We start from the raw sequence: 17,312 nt of genomic DNA, 5'->3' as shown, positions 1-17,312 counted from the left end.
GTGCTCCCAGGTACTCCAGGCAGGGGGACAGGCAGTTCTCCAGGGAGAGGTTTAGACTCCAGCAGGCCGGCAAGCAGCCCTTTCGAGGGGGGTGGCCGCTCCTTCCGTAGGGGTAAGTGATTTGGGACTGCCTCTCTTTTTTCACAGACTGCTGGGAAGGCATCACCTCGGATGCCTGAGTCCTCCAAACCATCAGATCGGGACTCCATCTGGAGTTCCATTCCCTTCCACCTAGTAGATTTCGCAACTTTCCCTCCTCCAAGAACCCGGCTAAGCGCGCCCTCATACGCGAAGCTATCTGCCATCTTCTGGACATTAGTGCCATAGAACCAGTTCCGGAGAAGGAGAAGGGATCAGGGTTCTACTCACACCTTTTCCTAGTTCCCAAGACTTCACCGGGGGGGGGGGGGGCATCCTAGATCTTAAACTCTTGAACTCCAGAATAGTTTACCGGAAGTTCAAGATGGCCTCCCTCAAGTGATCTTGGAAGGGGTCAGGCAGGGGGATTTCCTAGCCTCCATCGACCTCACGGAGGCCTACCTTCACATTATGATCGCCCCTGACCATCACACGTTTCTCGGGTTCTCATACCAGGGAGACCATTACCAGTACAGGGCCCTTCCCTTCGGTCTGGCCTCTGCCCCCAGAACCTTCACCAAGGTAATGGCTGCGGCCTACCTCCGTTCCTTTCCGGTTTGCCTCCACTGTTATTTAGATGACATCCTAGTCCTAGCCCCCTCAGCTTCCCGCGCAGAGAGGGATCTCACTATCACCATCAGTAACCTTGTCATCCCTGGGGTTCTCAATTAACTTCGAGAAGAGCCACCTGACTCCCTCCACCAGGCTCCAACATCTGGGAACCATTATCAATTCAGTGGAGGGTAGGGTCTTCCTATCCCAGGAGCGCAGGGACAGCATAGTGGAATTGATCCAGGAGATTCGCAGGCTTCAATCTGTTCCCGTAGCTCTTCTCTCCAGGCTTCTTGGGAAGCTCATATCCTGCATTGGGATCGTCCCCTGGGCTTGCCTCCACACCAGATACCTGCAGTGGTTCCTTCTTCCCCACCAGAGGAACGGAGCAACCGACACAAGCTTCAAGGTCCTAGTGACCTCAGGTACTGCTCTCCCTCCGCTGGTGGAGGTCCTCCTCCCTGACAAAGGGGTCTCTTTTCAGGGAACCTGACAGGTTGGTCCTCACCACGGATGCAAGTCTGTTCGGCTGGGGGGCCCATTTGCAGTCCCATTTGGCCCAGGGTCAGTGGACAACAACGGACCTGCGGAAGAACATCAACCGGCTGGAGCTCAGGGCAATCCACCTAGCCCTTTGCCGGTTCAAATAGACGGTCGCCGGGAATCACATCCTGGTTCTGACGGACAACGTGGCAGCAAAGGCGCACATAAACAAACAGGAAGGCACTCACTCCATGGCTCTTCGCGACGAAGCAAAGCGCCTGGGGTGCTGGGCAGAGCGGAACCTCCTGTCGATCTGAGCGAAGAACATCTCCGGAGTGGAGAACCAATAGGCGGACTGGCTCAGCAGGGAGACGGTGGACCACGGGGAGTGGCAACTTCATCCCAGCATCTTCGCACAGATCAGCCAGAGGTTCGGTCATCCGATGGTGGTCCTCTTCGCCTCTCCATCGAACACTCAGGTTCTGAATTTCATATCCCGGTTTCCCACCCGGGGGGCGGTGGACACCAACTCACTATGTTGCAGGTGGCTGGCAGGCCTTCTGTACGCCTTCCCTCCGCTCCCTCTCATCCCAGGGGTCGTGAGGAAGCTAGTGGCAGAGAAGGCAGAGATCATCCTAGTAGCCCCTCACTGGCCACAATGACCCTGGTTCATGGATCAGGTGGAATTGTCTGTCCTTCCTCCTTGGCATATTCCACAGGAGAGGGTAGAGCTGCGCCAGGGGAGTCTGATCCACCCAAACCCGGAGTGGCTCAATCTGACCGCCTGGCGCTTGAGCGGGAGCAATTGAGGGTGTCCCAGATCTCTTCTAGAGTCATCAGCACCCTGGAGGCTTCCAGAAGGAGATCCACGACCCGCATTTATGACGCAACATGGACTGCCTTCGCCAACTGGTGCCAACCCAGGCAGGTAGAGCCTTCATCAGCTTCCGCCCCTCAGGTACTGGACTTCCTCCAGGACGGCCTGGATAAAGGTTTGGCTCACAACCCTACGCAGACAGGTATTGGCTTTAGTCACTATCCTCCAGGGGAGGGCTTCCAGTCCCTCTCCTAGGTCCCAGTCATCAAAAGATTCCTTAAGGGGGCGGCCAACCTCTGGCCTCCAGTGATCCACCGGTTCCCCTCCTGGGATCTACCCACGATCCTCCAGGCACTCCTGGAGCCGCTCTTTGAACCCCTTGGGGTTAGCCTTCGACTCCTCACCCTCAAGGTGATCTTCCTCGTGGCAATCACCTTGGTCAGGACGGTTTCCGAGCTTAACACTCTGTCCTCTAGAGCCAACCTCTGCACCTTTCACAACAACAGAGTCGTTCTCAGGCTCGACCCAGCCTTCATGCCCAAGGTCAATTTCCCCTTTCACAGAGGGGAAGAGGTCATTCTTTTTTTAAAAAAAAATTATTTTTATTTTTTATTACACAGACACCAATGGGAAAGGGAGAGGATGGAAAAAAAAAAGAAAAGAAAAAAGGGGGGGGAGGGAAAACCCATCTTCACATATAATATGTCGTTTAATCACAGGTGCATCCCTACTAAGTTTATACATCCCGTATCTCTCTATTGTATATTTGATAAGCACCACAATAAGCTAGGGTTTAAGAAACAAAAAACAACAAAATAAAACAAGGGAGAGAGAGAAGAAAAAAAAAAGGAAAAAAGGGGTAGGGGGAGGAGGGGGAGGCCAAAAAGGGCAAAAAAAGTCCAAAAAGGAATGGAAAAGAAAAAAAGGGGGGGGGGGAAAACAACCATCATCACATGCAACATGTCGTTTGATTACGGTTGTTTTAACATCTACATCTTCAAATAATGTTTACCATCTCAGATATTTCCTCTAATGTAACTAAAGGTCTCATTTTCCTTCTACAATATATATTCAGTTAACATTAGCATTATTTTCCCCCAGAGAATATACTTCTATTCATTGTTAATCTTGCATTTCATACCTTCAAACAGAGATCTTATTCCTTCATTATTCAACAAGGCATCGCTGCCTATATATACCAGTTTTCATTTGTTCCCCTATTAGAATTGCCTTCAGCAGCGAAATATCATTATAGTAAGTTCTTAACCTTATACATTATATCACCAGACCTTATATTAGTACTTCCTTATATCATTGTTGAATTATTTCACAGCATAATTATATCATCATTTACTTTTTCCAATTAAGACATAAGTGTATCATTTTTCATTTCCAAAATTTTGTTTTTTTTCCCTTAGCCATTGATAAAACAAGTCCCATATCTTATAAAATTGTTCATCCTCTTGTTCTCTAATTTCAAATGTCAATTTACTCATTTCGGCACAGTCCATTATTTTTCGAATGATTTCTTCCTCTTTTGGTATTGTTTCATTTTTCCAGTTTTTTGCAAATACAATTCTGGCTGCTGTTAACACATTTACAATCAAATATTTTAAGTCTTTGTTGTAGATTTCTGGTAAGATTCCCAATAAAAAGACCTCTGGTTTAAAGTCTATTTGTTTGTGTATCATTTTCTCCAACCATATGTGGATTTTAGTCCAGTATCTTTTGGCTTCAGTGCAAGTCCACCACATGTGGTAGTATGAGCCAGGTATCTGGTGACATTTCCAACACTTTTCTGATTTATTCTTGAACATTCTTGCGATTCTGGTCGGGGGTAGGTGCCACCTGTAAAACATCTTATACAAGTTTTCTCTATATGCAGTAGACATTGTCATTTTGTAATTTTGAGACAATTTCTGCCAATTCTCTAAATCAATCCCATACTTAAAATTTTCCCCCCAAGCAATCATAGTTTCTTTAACTTGTTCTTCATGCAATTTAAACTCCAATAAATATCCATATAGTTTTTAAATTACTTTTTCATCGGTACCTGTTAGAATTTTGTCTAGCTCAGTCATTTTATTATAGAGACCTTTAGTTTTTCTATCTTCATTATATCTAGATTGTATCTGTACATATGAATACCAGTTCATTTCCATCCCTTCTTGCTTCAACTCTTGACTAGATTTGAGCTCACCCGCTGTATTCAGTAATTCTATATATCTAACTGTTTGTTCCTTTTTATGTATTATCGGATACGAGAATGCTTCAATTGTTGATGTCCAGACTGGAATTTTTAAATAATGTAATTTTTTAATCTTTTCCCAATTTAACAACAACGCCTCCCTTATATGTCTTCTAAAATAACCATGTGGTTTAGTTCCCTTATACCATAAGAAAGCATGCCATCCCAACAGCAAATCGTGACCTTCTACGTTCAATAATCTAGAGTTTTTTAATGATATCCACTCCTTAATCCACATCAGGTTTGCTGCCTGATAGTATAGCTCCCAATCGGGTAAGCCAAAACCTCCTCTTGATCTAACATCTTGTAGTAAATTTAAGCTTTATTCTAGCTTTTTTCCCTTGCCAAATAAATTTCAAAACTATTTTATTTAAGTCTAGAAAAAAATCCTTACCCAGTCTAATTGGGATTGTCTGAAACAGATATAGAATTCTAGGTAGAATGTTCATTTTAATTGTGGAAATTCTTCCCATCATTGATAAATGCAAGTTTTCCCATTTCTCCAAATCGATTGCTATTTGTCGTTTTAATCTGGTATAATTATCCTCTTTAAGAGTGCTACATCTAGGTGATAAATGTATCCCCAAATATTTAATCTTACTTGTGTTTTGAATCTGCAACATTTCTGACAACTGTTCCTTTTGTGTAGCTGGGATATTCTTTGTCATGATCTTTGTTTTATCTTTGTTTATTTTCAAGCCTGCTACTTCTCCATATTCCTCTATTCTTTCTAACAATTTGGGTGCGGTTTCTAATGGATCTTCAAGAATGAAAACTAAGTCGTCTGCGAACGCTTGCAGTTTATACTCTTCTCTCTTAATTTTCATTCCTCTTATTTCTTCTTCTTCTCTAATCTTTCTATTTAAGACCTCTAGTGTTAGGACAAAAAGTAGCGGTGATGGGAAGAGGTCATTCTTCCGGACTTCTGCCCTCACCCTTCTTCCGAGAGGGAAAAGTCCTGGCACCGCCTAGACATAAGAAGGGCCCTGCGCATTTATCTCAAGCGCACAGCCCCCTTCAGACGCTCGGAGGCCCTCTTTGTCTCCTTCCACACCGCTTCCAAGGGCGCCAAGGTCTCGCCTACCACCATCAGCAGGTGGATTAGGTTGGCCATCTCCAAGGCCTACGAGGCCCGAGGGCTACCCGTGCCACAGGGCATTACTGCACACTCCATAAGGAGTGCGGCCACCTTAGCCTCTCCTTCAGCCTTCATCAGGCATTACTGGCTAGATACATATGCCTCGGCATCCATCGAGAGGCCGGTTCTGCAGGGTGTCCTGAACACTCAGGAAACTCAGGCCCAATAATCCCTCCCATGGACATCTAACTTTGGTATGTCCCATTCAGTGACTCCTCCCACACCCCACCTCAGAGACTGTCAGTTGGTCCTACCTGAACTGCATGTCTCGAGGGTGGTGTGGGAGCAGTCACTTCACGCCCTTCAGGCGCCAGCACCGGGCCTGAGTAGGCAACCACAGACCATCCACGGTTCAGGAAGGGAAGCTGCCGTTGGTTTTTTCTTCTCTTCCCTTCCAGGTCCTTCTTCCGAATCATCGGTTAATCTGGGGAGTCACCAGGAGGAAGAGGGAGTGTCCTCTGATTTACCTCAGTCTCCAGGCAATTGGTCCGTAACAATACCCATTCAGTGACTGCTCCCACACCACCCTCGAGTCATGCAGTTCAGGTAGGACCAATTGACAATCATTTATTTTCTTGGGTTTCATTTCAATTTCTCACCGAGACTTAACTTCATTTGTCGTTCACCATTTGCCTCACTGTCTGGGAGTTCTTTAAAAAAAAATCAATCAAGGTAATTCTAAGGCAACTCACTGATTTTCCACAGTGGCAGAGGGCATGTGGACAAATGAGGGCAACTCAGGTCTACTGGAGTATTTGTATCTTTCTCAAGTGATATTTCACAGGAACACCAACCAATCAGTCCTTTTTTATATCCTCTTGGTCTATTCCAGTTAAGAGTGTTCAGGGGGTTTTCCCCCCTTCGTATTTGGATGAAATGTGTAAGAAAGTCAATGCTGGTGAACTGCTAGACTTGGTGAAACTTCTTATGATCCGTTGTAGTAATTCTTTGTAATCCAGAAATATTTGATCTTCCTTTCAGCAATTTCTTTCAAATCCCTTTAGGGACTGATTTTCTTGATGTCAACTGCAATTTTGCAGAATCTTAACATGCTCAAAGAATTAAATGACAAGGCTGCCTATTTTTAAGCATCACCTAAGCCCTTTTGACAAGAACATCCTCTCTGAGCTTTTGCCTGTAGATTTTATTTACATTAACAAGGACAGGACCATCACTTTTGTATACAAATCCCCAAGTGATAATGAGGGAAAGTTTTACATTTGCATCCTAATTTACGTCGGCAGCATAAAAGCTCCATTGACTGAACTCTTCCTAGGGCAAAAATGTGGATTCAATTAAACAGCATTCAAAGCCACCTGTTTGCAATGCTCTCCTGCCCACCTCAGGAAAAATAATTTAATCAGTCCACAAATTTCCACAGTTGTGTTCGCATTCACTCAACCATTTGGTAGGCCAGGAAGTTCCATAGTTAAGTCTTTTTTTAAAGGAATCGTGATTGATGGGCCAGAGGAATTTTTTGATTTTATTTCTTGACTATCTGAATGACATCTTCATCCTCCATAGTATGATCTTTTCCCACTTTCTGAGGGTTGTGCTTGACAGACGAGCCCCATACAAGAGCACTGGAAGGAAAGAGTTAGCACAGAGTTAATGGCATGGATTTGTTATTGCATTAATCTTATATTTTAATCAAGTAACTTCCTTCATAGATTAGGAGAATATGGTAGATAATCTTGATTTATCTTGACTTAAGCATTTGGATGGATGGATGGATGGATGGCTTGGCTTGCCTTTCAATACCTTCTCCTGCATCACAATTGGTCTAAGGGTCTCTGGGCAGCGGCTGCCCCCTCTGACACTGAACACCTCCCCAAGCAGGACTACAACTCCCACCTCTACTATAATGTGGCAGAACATTTCATGCCCATATAGGCCTTACCAGCCCCCGGCGGACACATCGTGGACAGCCCACAACCTGATAGATGTCACGGTCCTCTTCAGACACGATGGATGAACATCATCAGTACTAAAGAAACTGAATTGGCTGTTTGCAGACCATACTTACTATTTGAAATCTTTAATTAGGTTTTTATGAATCTTCATGCAGAAATCCTCCACGGTGGTCCGAGAGTCAGGCAGGACCACTGGAGAAGTATAATCTGGGAGCTGCCCTTTGGGTTTAGTGTAACTGCAATTAAACATAATGAAACGTTCCTTTATCAAGCATTTATGCTTTCAGATAAGCCCCCTTTCTAATCAAGATTACTCTTTATAATTATTATTACAAATAGAGGTTAACCCAAAGCGTACCCCAACAAGTGACCGAGCAGGAAGAAAGGCCCCTCTACCAGAATAATTTTCACCTGCCAAACAACTACATGTCAGCGAAAAAGATTTGAGCTGGTCTTCTCTGTAACACATTCATTTTCTATATATAAATAAGTGCTGGAGCATGTCCTCCGTCTTATGAAAAAAAAATCATTCTGAATCCTAAAAATATCATGGACCTTTTTACAGAACAGAATTGAATGATTCCAACACAAACTTTTTTTTCTGACTACAATCCTGCATATCTGAAAAACTGCTGAAATTTTGGCCCCCAGAGAATTACCAGGAACTTTGAGGGTCAAGAGAACACAGTTGAGATTTCAGAGTTGAGGGGAAATTGGCACTAGGGAACGTTTTTAAAGGAACTGGAATGACCGAGATTTTGAGCTCTGACAAACCAAGACTTACATCCGCACAAGTTTAAGGTAATCCCAGATTTTCTCCAGCAGGTCATCAAAATTCCACCGATGATGAGCAGAGATGGGAACGCAGTGGGGCACTTTGTAAATTATGTCTAGTTCCTCAATGGAGATTTGATCAATTTTGTTCAACACATAAATGCATGGGATGTAAACTCTGCAAGGATGAAGAAGTGAGCAAAAAATGTAAGAGACAGGGGTGCTTCCTATCTCCTATCTTGAGAGGTAGGAGACTTCCAATTCTAGGTAGTTACAATAACCAAGTTGGTAGAGCAAGAGATTCTGCCTGTAAGTTACATCCAGCCTATTTACTATAGTCCTACTAACCAATCAGCTGTTAGGAAGCCAAGAGAGGCCCCTGCTACTTTCACTGCAGGGAAGGCCCCTTTGAGCTTAGAGCAAAAAAGCTGCGATGTTGTAAGATACCCCAGTTCTCTGCCATGCAACAAGAGAACTCCCCCCTCCGACCCACCCTTCTTTATCAGCCCATGAAAACTACCTGTTTCCTTCAACCACATCAATGAGGTCATCTGCAGTTACATCGCTCCTCAGGGTGATATCAGCATTGTGGATTTTATATTCTGCCAAAATGCTCTTCACAGTTTCGATATCCAGCTCACTCTGCGGACACTGATCAATCAAAATATGGTGATACACAGAACCTTTCAGACCACAACAGGGACTGGATCAGGGCTGAAGCACATGGACTTGTAGGCTTAGCTTAATGAGCTTCACACACCAGGATAGGAGTTGGCCACAACACACCCAGGTGGCAGGAATGCTAAACAAACGTCTCAGTAGCTAACCTGGAGCAGAAGGTCTCCTCAGAAGCCCTTCACAGAACCCTAAAAGAGTGTCCTGACCAAAGAGAAGGGCCTGCTTCTCTTCCCATCTCACTGCTGTCATGACTGAACAAAACTCTTGAGCTCTTATTTCAAAGGGAGCCCTTGCTGGGACTCAGGGACTGTTGCCACAGATCCCTTTCAGACATTCCTTCACAGATAGCAAATGGCCACAAGTACAAATTTATCAGATCAGATTTCTTATGCACAGCAAGGTAGGAAACATCCTACCCGTACCTCTACTTACTGTGGCCGTGAGGTTAATGCCTCCTTTGTCCTTTTTCTTAAAGCCAATATTGGGAGGTTTGCTGTTCAAACGTATCCCGAAGCCCTCCAACTCACTCTCAATTATCTTCTTATGTCCCAAAGGTTTCAGAACATCCAGAACAATCAGGATGAGGTTGCAGGTTCGGGCAACTGAAAAAAAACCAAGCACACGTCTCTTCTCTTCTCTTTGCCAGCCAGTCCCTTTTGCCTTGGGACCACCAGCACTCACCAGCAATGACCTGGCGACCTCTGCCTTTCCCATCTTTGGCACCCTCGATAATTCCTGGTAAATCAAGAAGCTGCAACGTTTGTGGAAAAAACAAATAAGAGAGATGTAGAGAAGCCAGACACTGCACCTTAACCAGCTGTTAACCTGTTTCCCTCTGTTCTGTGATACTTCAGCATGCTTTGCTGACCATCAGAATTTCTGGCCATCTCCTCCCGCTGATCTTTTCAGCATCCATTGCATTATTCTCCACCCAGGATTGGATTCCAAAATTCTACTCTACAACCTCACTGCAACAATGTGAAAAAGCATGTTGAAATCCTAGCTAATTATCTGCTTTGGAGATGATCTGGGAGCAAATGCAAAGTAATTCTGTTCTACTATTGTCAAAAGCAAATCTTCTTGGATGGATTGATGATCTGAAGATGATCTTCAATATTTTTGGAATACCATGAAAAGACTAAGCACCTGAAGCTGTTAAAAATGAATTTGACGTATGTATCTGACAAATGTACGTGAACAAACCAAGCAAGGGACAAATATTGATTAAACACATTGAAAAACAACACTTCCCACCATTCCTGTTAACTTTTTCCATCCAGGGTTTTCATCTTGGCTACTTTCTTCTGGACAACATTATTTATTAATGTTTTTTTATAAAATACAGTCTCAGAACTGGCCACACTATTCTGACCACAGCAGAAGAGAGGAATACTTTAAAAAAAAAAGTTTGCTGACAGTTTGAATTTTTAATATTTCTGCATAAATGTGACCTGTTCACAACATGTCCTAAAACTAGATAAAGAATATAGTTAAAAACATGAGGCTAAAAATTCTATTTGTTCATTGATTTATTGAGGAAAATGATCCAAAGCTACATATTGGTGTGTGGCAAACATGTGCAAACCTCTAGGATTATCAGTTCATTTGAAGAGGAAATTAAGAGTCAGGTGTTTCAATCAATGGGATGATAGTGAAGTGTAAGAGGGAGAAGAAGTCCTGCCTTATCTAAAGAACAGAATTCTGGATATTCACTAGAAGTCTCATCTCCACACAGGGATGTCATTGCTTGAATAAAAGAGATTTCTGAGGACCTTCAAAAACAGTTGATACTCGACAGGTTGGAAAAGATTAAGAAACTATTTCCAAACGTTTTGGACCCCCGATAGTTTACTGTTAGGCAGAAATCTCTACTCTCCAAAAACAACACTGCTCCATCTACAGTTTGTGAAAACCATATAACACAAAAGGCTGTTGGAAGAATTTCTGTGAACGGACGAGACTAAAACAGAATGTTCTGCCTTGAATGAAAAGTATTACATGGAGCAAGGCAAGCGCTACATTCCAGCATAAGAATTTTATCTCATCTGTGAAATATGGTGGTAACGATATCGTACTTTGGGCCTATTCTGCTGCCTTTGGACCAGGATGGCGTACCATCATTGATGGAACAATTAATTCCAAATTGTACCAGTAAATTCTAAATGAAAACATCTGCCATGAACTGAAGCGCAAGAGAAAGTGGGTCATGCAGGAAGGCAGTGATCCAAAACACGGTCACAGGACCAAATAATTTATTTATTTATTTATTTATTAGACTTATATACCGCTTCATAGGGCTTTCAGCCCTCTCTAAGTGGTTTACAATTTTTTTTCTGCTTAAAGCAGAAGTTGAGGTTTTGAAGTGGCCAAGTCAAAGTGCTGATCTTTAGTCTTATGAAAGTGTTATGAGAGGCCCTGAAGGTGGGCAATTTACATGAGGAAGCCCAGCAGCATTTCTGAGCTGAAGCTGTTCTGTAAGGAGAAAGGGGCTCCAGTTCCAAGATGATGTACAAGACTGGACAACAATTATCAGAAACATTCAGTTGCAGTTATTGCTGCCCGGGGGGGTAGGGGGTGAGCACAGGAGAGCCTGAAATCAAAGGGTCACATATTTTTGCCACATACAAATACATAGCTTTGGATCATTTTTCCCAATAAATCAACAAGCAAGTACAATATTTTAAATTCATTTGCTTGCATTTTCTTTATTTAGTTTGGGACTTGTGTGGAAAACAGATCATGTTTTAGGTCATATTTATCAGAAATATTGAACATTTAAAAGGGTACACAAGCTGATGTACCCCGTTCCTGTTTTACCATCTTCTCTTAGCAGTAACGCTGAAACCCGAGTTTCCCTTCCTTTTCTGCTGACAGAAGAGCCCTAAACCTAAGTTCCTTTTGCACTGGAACCTTAACTTTCTGTGAGATTGCACCCATCTTCTATCTAGAACAGCCCTTATAATTCATAGCATCAGAATGGTTTCCTAGTCTGCATGCAGAACCTACCAATGGATCATGTGACTTGATCTATTCCTTCCAGTCCTTATTGGCAACCTCTGCATTCTGACTACTTCTTGTAACTCCAGGGATCACACTATGTATGGGGGAAGGTGATCTCCTCCCTTCACAGATTCAATTAAAATCCCACTAGATCAGGTTTGAAAGGCTCTCAGTTTCTCAAAGACACTGCTTGCAATTCTGTTTGGAAACATACCCCACAGATGATGCCAAACACCTCTGGCCAATACTGGACAGTCAGCTTAGTTTACAAGTCGTGGAATTTTGGAATCATCTTTCTACCTATTTGTCAAACATGCTTTATCATTGTCTTTAAGATCAGCTAAAGTTAGCTTCATAGTTCATGAAAAATCAGAGAGCTATAAGTTGCCTACCTTGCAATACACCACTGTCTGGCTTACATACCTAGAAAGCAAGTTCCTAGAATTGTCAATCAGCAAAGAAAGCTATTCGACAGTTATATGCATCTCTACTGCTCTGGATTTGCTAAGGATACATACACTTCTGTGTGAAATAAAAGGCATGTACAGGCACAAGTCTTGGCTTCATAGGCCTCACCTGTATTTTGGCTCCTTTGTACCGGATCACTCCTGGAACTGTGGTTAGAGTTGTAAACTCGTACGCAGCTACTTCTGAGTAAACACCAGCAAGATTGCTCAGCAGAGTAGATTTTCCCACCGAAGGGAAGCCCACAAAACCAATCCGGGCATCGCCAGTCTTTGCCACATCAAAACCTACCAAGTGATCATTAATTCAGAGTAATCGATTGGCCCCAGAAAGCCTCTATCAGAAAAGTCAAAGCAGAGAAACTGTGCCACCTTGGCATCATCTTGGGCAAGAGGAAGGCCCACAGCTGTCCCTCCCTCCAGCAATTTGGGGCCCACTTCTCAAATCTATCCCCAAAGGAGAGCCTGATCCTATATTAACCAAATTGTTTAAAATTCTACACCCTTCACTTACGTTTTTCAAATAAACCAACAGGAATGTGCTCAATTCAGTTTACGTGTGTTACTACAATTTATACTAGCATAATATGGCTGACAATAATTTTACACTTCAGCTAACAATAGAATTGTGTGGACATGACACACCTGAATCTGAATGTATTTATATGTGGACACAATGGACATTTTGACACATTCAACTGAAAAGGAAAGAATTGGCTGTTCCGTAGAGGCAGTTATTCCCTATACCAATAGACAGGCCATCAACTACTTCGATTTTGGTTTAGTCTCTTTTTACCAATAGAGAGATTGGTAGATTGATAGTTGGGACTGTTAGAAACACGGTCAGCCCACCTCACAAAATTGGGCATGCCTTCCGTTTCTTTTAGATCTTAGGGTCACACAGGTGCCATGTGGCTGATTCTGCCCTGGTTACCAAAAAGGCCTCGGGAAGAGTATTCACATCCCTAGCCAGGGACGCCATGCTCTTGCTCCTTCCTTCTGAAAGGGCCCACGCACCTTCTCCAGTTCCGCTCCCTCCGCCTCCTTTTGGGGTGATCAGCTCTCGACGCAGCTTGGCCAGGCGGGCTTTCAACAGCCCCAAGTGGTGGGCCGTGGCTTTATTCTTTTGGGTGCGAGCCATCTGGAAAAGAGGGGGGGTCAGGGTCAGCAGGCAACCTGGGGGCCGGGCGAGGCGTTTTCTGCCCGGGGAAGCACCGATGTGGTGCGGCTGCTGGCCTAGAAGCCGGAGGGTCTGGGTTCTAGTTCTGCGTTCGGCACGACAGCCGGCTGAGGGATTTGGGGACAGTTCGCTGCCCCGAGTTGATCCTCAAAGGAGGGACGGAGACCTCATCGTCGCCGCCGCTTCGGCCTTTTTTGCGGCTCCCCGAGTGAAAGTGGCAGCAGCGCATCCTCCGCCCTGCCTCGTTGACCGACATCTTCAGCGGCGTCCCCCGGATCCCCATTGCTGGCACCCGGAGGCCGCAAGGCCCTTCGGGACTCCTGTCCGGAGGCTCCCCGGGGCGGCGAAGAAGAGCTGAGAGGGCTCCCCGTCGTCACCGCCCTGCCCACATCTGGCCGGTAGACTGCACCTGTGCGGAAGGTTCCACCGCCACGCCACGGCTCCCCCTCCCCTCCCCCCCCCCCAGGAGCCAGCAGCCCGTCGCTCCCCCGTTACCTCCGCCTCGATCTCGGCGATCTTGGCCAACGTCGTAGCCATGGCGGCGGCGGCGGCGTCTCCTCAGAGATGGGTCCCCTCAGGCTGCAGCCGCGCAGGCGCAGAAGGCAACTCGCGCGGGGCTTCCGACAAAAGCCCTACGGGGGCGGAGCAAAAAAAGAACGAGAATTGACACGCCGGCCTTGCGCGCGACTTCTCCGCGCTCCTCCCCTGACGGAGGGCGGGAAAGTACCATAGAGCGTGGATGCCAGAGCAGCACTCGTCCGTCCAGAGCATTCCTCCTCTGCTACTTGTGGGCGCCCCCTGGAGACGAGAGCCGCGGCCACCGCCGTCTCCGCTACTTCGTCTTGCTCGGTGTCCTCCAGCGAAAAATGGGGCAGGCGCCCCCTCTCCCCGCGATACGCCACTGCAGTTCCCGTACGGCCGAAGCATGGGGGGCGCCGGGCAGGTTTGGGGCACGGAGGACCCGCGCCAAGTGTCCATCTCCCCTCCAGCCCGATCCTGCGCTGCGCTGCCGCTGGAGCCCCCCTTGGGCCGGGGACGGAGGGCGCCTCATCGGCAGGCAGAATTCAGGTTCTGCTGCGCAGTCTCCGCCAACCGCGGAGTCCCGGGTCAACCCTACGAGTGAGGCCGGCTCCGTGTGTGCGAAGCCAGAAAACTGCCCCCGGGCTAGTTTCCCCAGAGGTGGAGGGTGTCCCACCATCTTCCAGAGGGGGAGCAGTTTGGGGCTCGCTAACCCCGGGGCTACAAACCCGCCCCCGGTGCTGCAAGGGGGAAGGAGGAGAGTGGGCGTAGTGCCAGTCAGCTCGTGCCTGACGGGGACATCTGGTGTTAACGCCCTCATCGGTTATCTGCACTTTAGGGGTTGCAACATCGGCTCCTAGATCCAGCTCCCACCTGCCAAGAACACCAAGGCCCATGTTACTGGGCAGTTGACCTCCAGGAGGGAGCATCAGCAGAGGGCAAGGGAGAGGTATCTGCTGGAGTGCCTTGGTGGCTGCTCAGTGCAGGTTTTCCCAGGTCTCCCAAACCCAGAGAGGAGTGTAAGCAGGAGGCCTCAGCCACACTGCCTCCCCTTCAAACACTGAGTCTGCGATGACCAAGAGCCAAGTCCCATCTCCACATTCATTTCATAAACTGATCGTGGTGTTCAAATGTGGCACAAAACTTCACTCCTTCCCTGGAACAAAAAGGAGTAACCCAGAAATGGGCTTTCAAGGAAAACTGGAAAACTGGACACATTTCCAGCATGGGAGGAAGTTGCTTCTGCCAGCTGGCTTAGTCCAGTGACTTTAGGATGTTGTTTTGAAAATGGCCCTTGCTATTCATGAGTGAACCCTATATATACATAAAGCAGCATATTTTAAACAAATAGTTTAAATCCTACTTATTTCAGAGGCACACAATAAATGAAGAGTGCTAATGCTTACAATTCTGGGAAGGATGGGGGGGGGGGTATCTTTTAAGTTTTCCAGCTACTTTGGATGTCACTTGACTGTTCAATTCTCTGGAAATTCCCTGATTCAGGATCCAGGAGTCCTGGTTTTCCAGATCCAATCCTCTTAATTCCAGCAACCCAACTAGGAATGAGGGAGAATTGTAACCTGTTCTGATGCATTTCCAGATACACCTCCACTGGGGTAGATATTGCTAAGAGTATCACTTGGGATTTACTTAAAGAATCCATGTGAGCACCCAACTCAGACATAGCAATTCCAGATGGCATATAATAAATAAAAATAAAGCAAAATAAACAAATACAACTAAAATTTAAAATCATTTAATAGGAAATCACAGCCAAATCTTTCTCCAGAAGGGCCATAGTTTAGTCCACAAACCATGGTTAAGAAACCATGATGCGTCTGTTTACTCTCTGCCTTAAAGTGATGCAAAACTCTGCCGACTTACATTTGTTTACACTAATATGATTTTATTGTGCATATTACGCCACCAACTGATGGCCCAGAATCACACGAAGTGGCAGAGAAAGTTGACTGCATGTTGTGCAGTCAAAAGGCCTGTGACCCAAGGGATGAGGGGCAGGCAGGTCCTGGCCTCTGCTTATTTGGGCCTTCTTCCTGCTGCCATTCCTTGGGAGGGGGGTTCCCGGGATCCCCTTGCAAAGGTATTAGCCCCCTGGGAGACTCTGCTGTCCCCCTTTGCGTGTGGCAGCTGGTTTTTCTGCAGGTGCAACATCCTTGGGACTGAAGGGGTGCTTAGAGTTTGACGGCTGTACTGACTACATATGCTGATGCCAAAGGACAACCCTGGGAACAGCACCAGCCACTTGAAAGTCACTCCCAGAGGGTCCCAGCTCTGTATGACTTGGGAGTGCAAGGAAACCAGCCCCCCTCCCGACAGAGCATCAATGGGACTGTGCAATTTTGTTTTTTTTAAATTCACCCATGCATTGTATTTTAACCTTACAAAACCTTACAAAAGGGACCCCCCAGTTACTTGGGACACACAGGGATGCCCAGGGATGCAGCAAATCCACCCGGAGGCTGATTTCCCCATGGGAGACCCTGAGGCTGGCAGGCTCTTAGCTGGCCAAACATCCCACAGAGCAAGGGTGCCCGGACAGGCTGATAGGCAGGGCAGGCTTCCTGGAGGCCTGGGCCCTCTTGTGCTCTCTGGCAACTTTAGGGCAGCCTCCTCCACTGGGCTCTCCAAGAAGTTGGAGATGTGAATGCTGGTACCATGGCAACAGATGCTTTAAGTAGATGCCCTGGAAGAGGAAGGAGGAGGAGGAAGGAAGCCACTGAATCGGGGAGCAAAACTCGGGGCGACTGGCTGTCTGGGGGGCAGGAAAATGGAAGGGGTGCCAGGAGGGAGGGGGCTCTCTCCTTCAGTCTGTTTGAAACACACCTTTAAGCCCAACCAGCTTCTGCTGCAGAGACGCTCCAGGGGACAAAACAGGCTCCCAGGGTCTCATGCCGCCCAAGAGCAGAGGGGCTGCCTGGGGGTCGTGGAGGGCAGAAGCGGCGGCCTGCCAAGGGGGATTCCGGGAGGACGAGCGACCGCCCGGCCCGCGTGCCGCCGAGGGAACTTGGCTCGCCCAGCACCGGCGAGGGAGTCCAGGAGGACCCGCGGCGGGGGGGGGGAGGAAAGGGGGGCGAGGACGGCTGGGCGGGGCTGCCGGGGGGGGGCCGCTGGGAGCCAGGCCGAGGGGCGGGGGGCGGCGGCGCCCGTGGCCGCGCTGGCATTGGCGGAGGCGCGGGGAGGGGAGGGGGCAGGAAGCGGGGAGGGGGCACCGCTCGGGCGGCAGGGGAGGCGGCAACGGCGCGGGGGGGGCGCTTCGCGGGGGGGGTCTTGACACGGGGGGCAGCGCGGGGGGGTCGGGCGGCGGCGAGGGGCGGCCCGGCGGAGACCCCAGAGCGGCGGCCGGCCTACTTTTGCGGCGGGGGGGTGGGGGACAGCCCCCCCTCCCCT

The 17,312-nt window shown here is 47.2% G+C and overlaps 1 protein-coding gene across 1 annotated transcript; it reads right to left on the bottom strand.

Annotated features, from left to right (window-relative positions):
• Positions 1-6,500: 6,500 nt before the first annotated feature.
• DRG1 (developmentally regulated GTP binding protein 1) lies at positions 6,501-14,023 on the bottom strand. Its single transcript, XM_014067436.2, has 9 exons — positions 13,881-14,023; positions 13,223-13,346; positions 12,318-12,493; positions 9,423-9,492; positions 9,174-9,343; positions 8,584-8,714; positions 8,074-8,241; positions 7,403-7,525; positions 6,501-6,959 (listed from the first exon to the last, which is right to left on the bottom strand). Exons 1-9 carry the CDS (start codon positions 13,920-13,922, stop codon positions 6,860-6,862), a joined length of 1,104 nt encoding a protein of 367 aa, XP_013922911.1. The 5' UTR covers positions 13,923-14,023; the 3' UTR covers positions 6,501-6,859.
• Positions 14,024-17,312: the final 3,289 nt, after the last annotated feature.

Source organism: Thamnophis sirtalis, unplaced genomic scaffold, assembly GCF_051295495.1.
Source record: "Thamnophis sirtalis isolate CommonGarterSnake01/CBP01778 unplaced genomic scaffold, rThaSir2_p1.2 scaffold_2, whole genome shotgun sequence".
Taxonomy (NCBI): domain Eukaryota; kingdom Metazoa; phylum Chordata; class Lepidosauria; order Squamata; family Natricidae; genus Thamnophis; species Thamnophis sirtalis.
Note: the sequence above shows the minus strand (reverse complement) of the source record. Positions and strands in the feature narration are given on the sequence as shown.

Bases quoted from the DNA above. Each gene is read 5' to 3' on its own strand.
- DRG1 (XM_014067436.2), bottom strand. From the start codon at position 13,922: ATGGCTACGACGTTGGCCAAGATCGCCGAGATCGAGGCGGAG. The intron at 13,347-13,880 runs GTAACGGGGGAG...CCTCTTTTCCAG, and splicing joins TCGCCGAGATCGAGGCGGAG to ATGGCTCGCACCCAAAAGAA. The intron at 8,242-8,583 runs GTAGTTTTCATG...TCATCCTTGCAG, and splicing joins GATGTGGTTGAAGGAAACAG to AGTTTACATCCCATGCATTT.